The sequence below is a fragment of the Calidris pugnax genome, unplaced genomic scaffold (assembly GCF_001431845.1).
Source record: "Calidris pugnax isolate Ruff unplaced genomic scaffold, ASM143184v1 scaffold198, whole genome shotgun sequence".
Classification (NCBI taxonomy): Eukaryota; Metazoa; Chordata; class Aves; order Charadriiformes; family Scolopacidae; genus Calidris; species Calidris pugnax.
The window spans coordinates 1,486,153-1,496,246 of record NW_015090925.1 but is presented as its reverse complement, the minus strand read 5'-3'; the positions used below and the strand labels follow the sequence as shown (position 1 = coordinate 1,496,246).

The window sequence follows — 10,094 nt, the reverse complement described above, 5'->3', positions numbered from 1 at the left end:
AAAAAAAAAAAAAGGATGGTGACCAATGCAAAACTGAAGGCGACACAAAAACAAAATCAGACAGTTAAAATGACTAGATAAAAAAAAAAAAAAAAAAAAAAGTGTTGGGCAGAGAAGCATCGGGTCACACGTATAAGTGTTTAAGGAGTCTGTATCCTGATTTCCTGATTTGCGGAAAAGGCCTAGACACTTTGTCTTTGCTTCAGGTTCCTTGACTGGAACACCCTTCCTCAAACATATGGCTCACCACGACTTCCCAGAAAAAAGCCACCAAAAAACCCCGAAACTAAAGTAAAATCTAAACAACAAACTGGGTTTATGCTTTAGATTTCACAAGCAGGTGATGTTTCCTGGTTCTATTTCACTGTGAGCCCTTCAAGAAGCATTCTGCAAGACTAGAGCCCTGTTTACAGTGAGACTTGTATCTTTTGTTTCTTACTAGCTCATCCATTGCTGGTTTCTGGGGAGCAAAGGATCAACATGGCTAAAGCAAAAGTCAAGCAGAACTATGGGCAGCTGGAGAAGGAGTTCCAGAAGCAAAAGGCAGAGATGAAATCAAATGACACCTCAGCCAAGATGGATGTTTCTAATATCCGCATTAAAGAGGAGCCTGTGAGTGATGAGGAGCCGATGGATACCTCAGCTTATAAGGGCATGAACAACGGCATTGTCAACGGCCTCCATGCAGAGGAGGACTCTACAGACTCTTTAAATGGCCACTTGCCTGGAGGCTGCATTGACCGGGTAGCCCAAGAACTGAAGGCTTTTGTGTCGTCAACATTTAAGAAACAATTTGTACTCACCCTGAGTGAGCTTAAACGGTTATTTAACCTTCACTTAGCCAGTCTGCCTCCGGGACATACATTGTTCAGTGGGATTTCGGACAAAATGTTACAGGACATGGTGTTGGACACTGGCTGCAAACAGATCTTGGTGCCTGTAAGTATGTTTTTCCCTTGGTGTACTTTGGGGAGGAGAGAGTGGGGGGGTCAGTTAAATGTCTGAGCTGTGAAACATGTGTGTCGTGTGCTGGTGGCATGGAGAACAGATGTGCTCTGAGTAACTGTCCAGTATTGAGTTGTTGAAGCTGCTGGAGGTTTGTCTGGTGTTCTGCTTCTGGCAGGCCCCACACTCCTCCTTTGCTGTGTGGTGCTGCACAGCTTAGTTGTCTTTGGGGTTCTGCTTCCACATCCACGCTGTGTGCTGCAGTGACTCGCTGTCCCGACTCGCTCCTCTTAGCATAGAGTCATAGAATGGTTTAGGTTGGAAAGGACCTTAATGATTATCTAGTTCCACCCACCCCTGCCCTGGGCAGGGACACCTCCCACCAGACCAGGTTGCTCCACACTCCGTCCAACCTGGCCTTGGACCCCTCCAGGAATGGGGCAGCCACAGCTTCTCTGGGCATCCTGGGCCAGGGTCTCACCACATGATCTAAGGCAATCCCAGATGCCCTCAGCTCTTCTGGAGTTGCACAAGCTCCTTCTCTCAGGGACAGGGACACGGCTGGGGAAGGAAAGGTGCCAGTGGCTGCCTGGGAGCAGCAAGGACACCCAGCTCTGGGAAGCAACAAACCATACCTGTAGCAGGTTTTCTTGTCAGTCCTTCCCTCCTAGACATGTGGAGAGGTGTCTTTGTTCCTTTGTCTTTATGGAAATGACATGTGATTGCATGAGACCGAGCCTGGTTTGTGACAGTAGATTGCTTTGGAAAGGAAAAGGAATTTGGCATCATGGGAAAGAGCCTAAGAGGAAGTTAATTTTACGAGACATCTGGCAGTGCTGATTGTGTCGCAACCAGAAAGAGCTTGGGAGTCAGCTGCCTTTGGAGAGAGGAAAAACCCGCATGAACTGCTGGAAGGAGCAGGCGGGGTGGAAAGAGGAGGAAGCAGGCAGGCTGAGGAGAGAGCCTGGAACATGGGAGCTGACACCCAGCTAAGGAATAAGGGTTGCTTCAGGGGGGCAGAAATAACATGTTCAGTCACGTGCAAAGTATGTGTTGTGGCACCTTGGAACCCAGAAACAGACTTGAAATGCCACTGGGGAGACCACCAATTTCGGTACTTTCTGCTTTCTCTCTTGACAGCCTCCCAAGTCCTGGGGTAGTGTGTGCCTGGAGCTGCCTCAGTGCTGGCCCTCCTCTGTGCGCGGTGTAGTGTGTGCCTTTGCCATGCTGATGGTAAATAGCTGAGGTCGTTGCTGCTCTGTTACTTGGGATTGGGACTTGTTTGCTTTGGAAATTTGGGGATTTTGGAGATGATTCCATCCACTCCTTGCTTAATCTGTGAGGAGTGAAAGTGGAATAGTTTCTTTTTTTCAAAAAACAACTAATAAAATCCTCCTGAAGAGAGGTGGCTGGGAACTTCCTTCTGTCTGGAAAACCCTGTCACAGGAGACCTGCAGAGGTGTACAGGTGGTCACTGGAACATCTTTTGCTGGAGGGTTGCTGTAGGTTTTAGTTCTGCTGACCTAGAATTTACTGCAAAACTTGAGATCTTGTACAGGAGCCTGTATAAGCCTGTGCTGTTTATCAGCAATGTATGGCACTGGCCCCAAGCCCTCCCCCTGATGCTCTGTGCAGATGGCAAAGGGTCCCACGGCTGGTTTTACTTTCTGCACAGGCTCAAACGCTTTCGTGTTTCTCAGTTGTTCCCCTGGACAATTTTGTCAGAATTCTATGAGGGTGCCTCAGCTCAGGGAAAGCCTAGAGGGTTGTTTAGCATGGGATTTAATAGTTGCTCATTAGTTTTCTGTAATTCAAAGTGTTTTGGTGGTAAAAATCAATGATCTGAGGTAATTAAAATTGTGTTCTGTGGGGAGTGAAGACACTCATGGCTTACATGCTGCCCTATTATGGAAAATACATTGCCAAAAATGGCAGTTGAAACCTTGCTAGGGGAATGCAGGATTTATTAAAAAGCTGACCAACTGCACCAGGGCATGAGATAAACACTGTTTGTGGGGAGCCAGAAGAGGCATCGCTGCAGCTGCAGTGGGGCTGTGGGGATGCCTGCGCTTTGTGGCATCCTTGAGTGGGAGGAAAAAGCTTGCACAAAGAAATAGTGAATTCTGGGCAGATGCCCCCAATGCACTGGGGGAGAGCAGAGGGGAGGGTGAGTAGAGACATCCCCTGGCATACCCCGACCCTGTCCCCGGGGTGGAGTCTGGCTCCTGAGCCTCCATGCCCATGTCCTGCAGGCTCGTGGGTGTCCTCCTGCCTCCCTCCCCCAGTCCTTGGGGTGGCAAACTTCTGCCCAAATCTTGAAGGTATTTTTGGGGCATCAGGAAATGACATGAGTGTTGCTGAGGTCTGGCCTGGCTCAGGTAACAGGAAAGGAATGGGCCCGGCATGCAGGACGAGCCCTTGGAGCTGGTGCCAGTGCTGGCTCCTGGAGAGGTAAGCTCAATGGTTGTCATGGTTTTGACCTTCAAACCAGGACAATGGTTTACCTCTAGGATTATTCCAGCTGGTAAGTTTTTTCTGGCAGAGTCAGCCCCTTTCCATCTGGTTTAGCTATAACGTGAGGCTGCCTGGTGTGGCAGTTTTTAGGGCATGCTTAGTGAGACACATCCCAAAGCCAAGGGCTCCTCCCCAAGAGCTTCCCTTTGAACATGGCAGTCCTGGGGACTTGGGCAGCACTGCGTCTCTTAATAGCCCGGAACTTGCTCTGGGGGCTGGGAGCGGGAGGGGGCCCAGGGCAAATACTCTAAAGAAGAGTTTTAAGGCAGTGGAGGGCTGTTTTGAGGTGAGGCTGGAGAGATTAAGGTAATGAACATAAGATGTCAAAGGGAGAGCGGATGGCAGGGCAGTAAAGCTGACTGGATGGAACAGCACCTACCTCTCTGAAGAGCTGCTGGTGGGGTTTCCCGCACCTGGGGACAGGCTGTCCAACAGCAGAATTTGCAACGGTTTGGAAGGAGGAGATTCTGTGGGGTTTTCTTCCCAAATCAGTACTGTGTTGGTTGGAAGCAGTTTCCGCACAAAATAGCCAGATGAATATGGCTGCGTCTCGGAGCTGCGGCTGAGGCAGGAGCAGTTTGTGCTCTGGGTCTGCTAAGTGACTTTCTCTGAGCAAGGCAGCTTATGGCCGGGTGCTCCCAGCGCTGGCGTTTCGCCTGTCCTGCTGCAGCGTTTTTTTCTGGAGGGAAATTGAATTATTTGATTTTATCTGTGCTGAATGCATGCAAGAGAGACTATTGCTCAAAAGTGAGTGTTCTTACGAGAAGAGAACAATGTCAGGTGTCGCGAGTCTAATAAACCTGAATCCTGGCTCTAAACCAAGTGTAAAACCTTGTTATATTCCAGCTATTTGACCCAGCGTGAGAGTCACAGTTGCTAATCCACCAGGCAGCTCCCACTGGGCAAAACTCTTCCCCTGTGCAGTAAGAGCAGAGGCAAAGCATGGAAGGAAAGGCTGATCTTTCACTCCACAATGCACAGGTCTTTTGGCGTGGTTTGAGGGAGGCTACAAGAAAGGTTTGGTGTGTACCGGCCGCCAGGACTGAGGGATGCTGGAACAACCAGGACTAGCTTGTTAGCTTTTCATAGATGATTGATTTAGGTTGCCTGGGTGGTTAGCAAGGAATAAATTGTTAGTGACGGACAGGAAGAGACATGTCAGGAATGAAGTCATATTCCAGCATTGCTCATTAGTCACTGCTCCAAGGAGAAATGTTATTTTTTCAGGAGTTCGGGGCACGGAGGGGAGGCAGTCGTGTTCCTTCCTGCGTGCAGAGGTGTGAGGCCTCTCCCCCAGAAAAATCAAATGTATTTCTGTAGCTTGGCACATGGAGGGGGGGAAAAAAAAAAAAAAAAAAAACAAACAAATGGCGTGGTTTGAGGGAGGCTACAAGAAAGGTTTGGTGTGTACCGGCCGCCAGGACTGAGGGATGCTGGAACAACCAGGACTAGCTTGTTAGCTTTTCATAGATGATTGATTTAGGTTGCCTGGGTGGTTAGCAAGGAATAAATTGTTAGTGACGGACAGGAAGAGACATGTCAGGAATGAAGTCATATTCCAGCATTGCTCATTAGTCACTGCTCCAAGGAGAAATGTTATTTTTTCAGGAGTTCGGGGCACGGAGGGGAGGCAGTCGTGTTCCTTCCTGCGTGCAGAGGTGTGAGGCCTCTCCCCCAGAAAAATCAAATGTATTTCTGTAGCTTGGCACATGGAGGGGGGGAAAAAAAAAAAAAAAAAAACCAAACCAAAACCAAACCAAAAAACAAAAACCACAAAAAAACAACCAACCAAGCAAGCCCACTTCATTTTTGGAGCCTGAAAATGAGCAAGTGCCTGGTTCACTGTCCATCAGCATTCAGTCCTCTGGAGTTCCTGTAGTCTGCCCCAAAACAGAGGTGACAAATACCGCAGAAGCACAGTGCTCGTCAGTAACACTGACTTGGGATTAGTGAAGCAGATGATAAATACAGGATAGAGTTTGAATCTCGAAAGCCTGCCACTGTAAATGTAAAAACCTCCAGAAAGACCCTGCAGCACACCTGGTGCTCTCAGGTGGATACTGCTTTGGATGGTCTGGAAGCAAAAGCTGCTGACAAGAAAAATCTAGACATCTTGCCATGATATACTGGCTAAGGTCCAAAGCCTGGGATGGTTCTGGTACATGGTGGTTGACGCTCCACCAGTGGGAAGTGGTCACCATGCAAAATTCATGGGATTCCAGCATGCCCAGCGGTTCCCTTTTAAAGCTGTGAAGTGTTGCAGTTGAGTCAGACACAGCTCTGCAGCCCATGGCACTGCTGTGGGTTACCCCACCGTCACCAGAAGCATCCATCAGACATGGCTTGGGCATATCAAGGCATGTGGTGGTCGTCCCGTTCCCTAGGCCATCATTAGCCCCTCAATAATTTGGGGTCTGTGCTGCAGAATCACCCAGCAGGACAGGTTTGATGCAGGTCCCATTTCTGTGGAAGCCGTTGGGGCTGTGAGGTGTCTACCCCTTTAAGTGTGGAATGGAGAGGAGCTTATGTTGTTTCAGCAGTTCTCGTTACATGGCAATGATGTTTTTGATTCAGTAATAGGTGTCCAGGGATTCTGTATCATAGAACCATTAAGCAGAACTCATTAAATAGATGGTTATTTTTAACAGCCTCTTCTTCTCAGTTTCCTCCACAGACTGCTGCTTCACCAGATGAACTAAAGGTCTACGCGCTTTGGGAAGCTGGTGATACTTATGATCAGGTAAAGATAAAAATGTGACATTCCCAGATATATGCTTACTGAGCACTTGGTGTTGTGTTTCTGGAACTAGTCCAGCAGGTAGTTTTCCGCTTTCTCTATGGAAGTGTCCGGTTTTCAATACCAGCTGTTTCCAGGTGAGAGAAAGCTCTGAGCTTGCAGGGTCAACATTGCTGTGTCAAGGCAAGGCAGTGTGGGCAGAAATGATGTAAGGTGTTGGTGATACATGTCATTAACTAGCTTGATGGGATACAAATAACTTTGAATCTGTGAGGAGAAAGGACTCTCTGATGCAGGCTGACACAGGATCCAGTGCAATCTTTTTTTGGTCTTTTGATGGTAATGCAACAGTAACCAGAGAGGAAATGATGATGTTACCTGATGTATCCACTTAGAATAGGAAATTATTACAGCATATGTGAGCATTTCCTGTGTTTTAATTGCTATCAGAGTAAATTAAGTGAAAGGGAAGATGCCCAACAAAATGTGAATGGGCAACGTAACTCCTGTGTCTGTGATCTAAATAAATTTTTACAGGAAAGAGTCAAGTAGTATCCAGTCTCCTGAAAGCATTTGAGAGGAGTGTGTTGCAGCCCCTTTCTCAGCACATTCTTGTACCTTTGGAGGTGCCCCGGGTGGCAGGACGGGTGCATGGAGAGATCCCTGTAGAGCCCTGGGGCCAGGGCACTGCTAGAGAGGAGATGTGTATGGGTTGGTTTTGGCATCACGAAGCAAGAATCCTCTGATGTAGTTCAGTGAACGTTTTGTACAGACTTAAGGCACATGCAGTTTTGCTATATAGACAGAGAGGAATAATTGTTGTTCTCTTTGTATTTATGATACATTTTCTTTTAAAGCATCGCCAAGTTTTGCTTGAAATCTTTTCCAAAAATTACCGAGTGCGCAGGAATGTCATCCAGAATCAGTTGAGTCAAGAATGTGGAGAAGATCTAAACAAGCAGGAGGTGGATAGAGTGTTAAAGGTAAGTTTCTGTTCTGTTGTGGGTTTGATCCAATTAATACATGAATTTTTAATACTTGGTTTGAGCAAAAGATCATATTTTACCTTGAATTGACAAAACAATTGATGTTGGAATGTTGATAAAGCCTGTTTTTCATCTTGTTTTCTTAAAAATACAGTTGTCTCATTCTACCTTCATTGCCTCTAAGGAGTAGTGATTTTGACTCGTGTGTTATTTTGTATTATTGCAACAAACCTTTATTTGTCGTCATGGACCAGCAGAGAATAGAGTGTAGTAAATGTGATCCTTTGGAGTTATTTTTAAATAATGCAGAGTTAAACATCAAGGAGGTGGGAGTGTTCACAGTGTTGTGAATTTACCAGCTGACTGCTGTTGGTTACTGCTGAGGAGCACGAGTGCCACCTAATCAGAAGGAAATTCATTTTATTCTCTAGTAGGACGTGCAGCAGCGGACAGAGCAAAACCAGAGCCAAAACAAGTAGGCAAAGTAGTAGTTAGCACATTTCATTGTGAATGTTTATTTGAATCCTTTCATCTGTCTTTGAAGGTGCACCATTCACTTGCTAAAGAGGTTTAAGGTACAAAGTACTTAGCACACAGGCCATGACTGACAAGCCTTAGAAGCAGTGCAGGACAGCTTGGTGGAAAGTTGCCAACTAATGTAATACTTTAATCACTCTTGCTGGGCCTTTGCTCACTATCACCCACTTCAGTGAGACAAGTGCTGAAGTACTTTATTACCTTGGGGGAAACGTAACAACAGCATATTTGAAAAATTGCAGATCTGTTGCTGTGATAATGAGTAAACTGGTCTTGCTTGAAAGAACCTCGTCATCTTAGTGTTAAACTAAGCTCAGATGTTCCTGCCTCCCAGACGGTATTTTGTGTGCCTGGGCTGGAGATGGGTCAAACAACTCAATGAGCTCAAGTATCAGCTCTCCTGGAACATCTAGACCATGTACTGGCATTAGTTTTTCATGATGCTGTTGCTATGTAACAGATAACCTATTTCTAGAAAAAAGACCTTCCCCTAAAAAAACTGGGTGCTGTTTTTATTTTTATGTAACTCATCATGCCACCAGCCTTGTGTTGTGTCAGACTTCTTAGCCTTGAATACGTCACAGAAGTATGTGAAATTACCTTTGTTTCTGAATCAAAATTTAGAAGTATGATTTAATGAAATAGGAAGATTCTCAGGCTTTTTTAAGCCACGAGAGATTGGATTCCTCTTTGAATGAAATTGGATTTGTTGACTCGTATTTCCCCATCTGCACGTGCTCCTTTTTTATGCACAGAGGAACAGGCTGACAGGGTTTCTCTTTTTGCATCTGCAGATCGAGTCTGTGAACTCTCTTTTTAGCCTCCACACTTAATTTTTTATTTGTTTTTGTGAAGCATAAGTCCCAAGACTTCAGAAGAAAAAAAAGATACTTTTTTTCCCTTTAAGCTTCACAGAGTTCTGTAGCTGTGCTTAAGCCTGTGTTGAATTACCTAAATGGGAGGGTGGGAGTGGTAGAAAAGAGAGAGCGAGCTTAGAAAAGCTTAGAACTCGAGAGACTAGGTGCTCATCTAATACAAATAAGAGAACGAGCCACAAGAAACCCCACTTACTGAGCTCCTTTGCTGTGGTGCTGACCCGCTGTGGGCTGAGCCCTGCGGTGAGAATTCCAGAGCACAGTTCTGAGGTTGGATGTTCATTATCATAGAATGCTATTCTTGTGACAGCCCATTCCTGCTGCTCCCTTCAGACCCCATCACAGCTCCAGCCTGTGTTTATTCTCAGTCCCCCTTATCCTCACCCCTCCCCACCTCTCCTAAGCTGGTTTCTGCAGGATCTCCCCTAAAAAGCCTGGCTTCTTGCTGCCATCACATTGTTTGTCCTCCTTGTGGCCTCTCAACCTTCACCCTCTTGTGTTGTCATCTTCATTTAAGTTCTACAGTCTTCAGGGTGGAGACAACCAGGTGCTCTGGATTCGTGCTCTCTCTTGTGCACTGGAGGGCACTTATACTGACCAGATTTATCGTCCTAGTGGTTCCCAAACCCTCATGGACTTTCCCTTTCTCCCCAGGACTGCTGTGTGAGCTACGGTGGAATGTGGTATCTTAAGGGGACTGTGCAGTCTTGACAGTGGTGGTGGTGGTTCCAGGTGATCTCCAGGACGAATGAGAGACCCTGCAGCGGCGGCACAGAGTAATGCCACATCCTCGGGCACGTGGGGCAGGATGCGACCTGCCTTGGGGCACGTGGGCATTGCAGCCATGGACATCCCAGCGCACTCACACTCGTCTCCGTGTGGGTGCCTGGGCAACTGGGAAGACAACATGGGACCCTGTCTGCAGCTTGATTAATCTGGGATTTCTAATGTATTTCAATTCTCGTTCTGTTTGGTTATAAAAAAATAAAACCATATACTGACACAGACATGATGGAGAATCATGGCCTAATACTTTATTTTGTAAGTAATGCCAATAAATTAAATCAGTTTACAAACATCCCAGTCTTTGTTAAATACCTAGATGCTCATACTTTAGTCTGAGCACTGCAATAGCCCTTCTCAGCTCTCTCTATAATGAGAAGATTGTCATGTTCATGGAAATGTCAGGCCAGGGAGGGGGAAACAAAAATCACTGTCTTTGAACTCTGTACTAAGTAGCGATTGTTCTCACCTCATCTGTGAAATGAGTTATTTGGAAAAGCACCTACATTTGGAACTGATGTGGAACAACGACTGGATTTCTTTTATTGGTGTAAGGTTTTGTTTGAGGGATTTTCTTGCATTACTGTTTGCCAGTACAGGAAGGTAAGTACCTGGGTGCACCCTCTGGAAGACATCCAGCTGTAGTTATTACACAGCAACAATGTAAACCCTTTATTTTGTGTAATTTTTTAAAATAAAATTTTATCACAAAGGTCA

The 10,094-nt window shown here is 46.2% G+C and overlaps 1 protein-coding gene across 1 annotated transcript in view; it reads left to right on the top strand.

The window, feature by feature from the left end:
* POLR3E (polymerase (RNA) III (DNA directed) polypeptide E (80kD)) overlaps positions 1 to 9,670 on the top strand; it is a 30,974-nt gene extending 21,304 nt beyond the window's left edge. Inside the window, exons 18-21 of the mRNA XM_014951409.1 lie at positions 443 to 939; positions 6,122 to 6,199; positions 7,054 to 7,179; positions 9,249 to 9,670. Coding sequence (XP_014806895.1) covers positions 443 to 939; positions 6,122 to 6,199; positions 7,054 to 7,179; positions 9,249 to 9,305 — 758 coding nt within the window. The 3' untranslated portion in view covers positions 9,306 to 9,670. The remainder of the gene's footprint in view (positions 1 to 442; positions 940 to 6,121; positions 6,200 to 7,053; positions 7,180 to 9,248) is intronic.
* Positions 9,671 to 10,094: the final 424 nt, after the last annotated feature.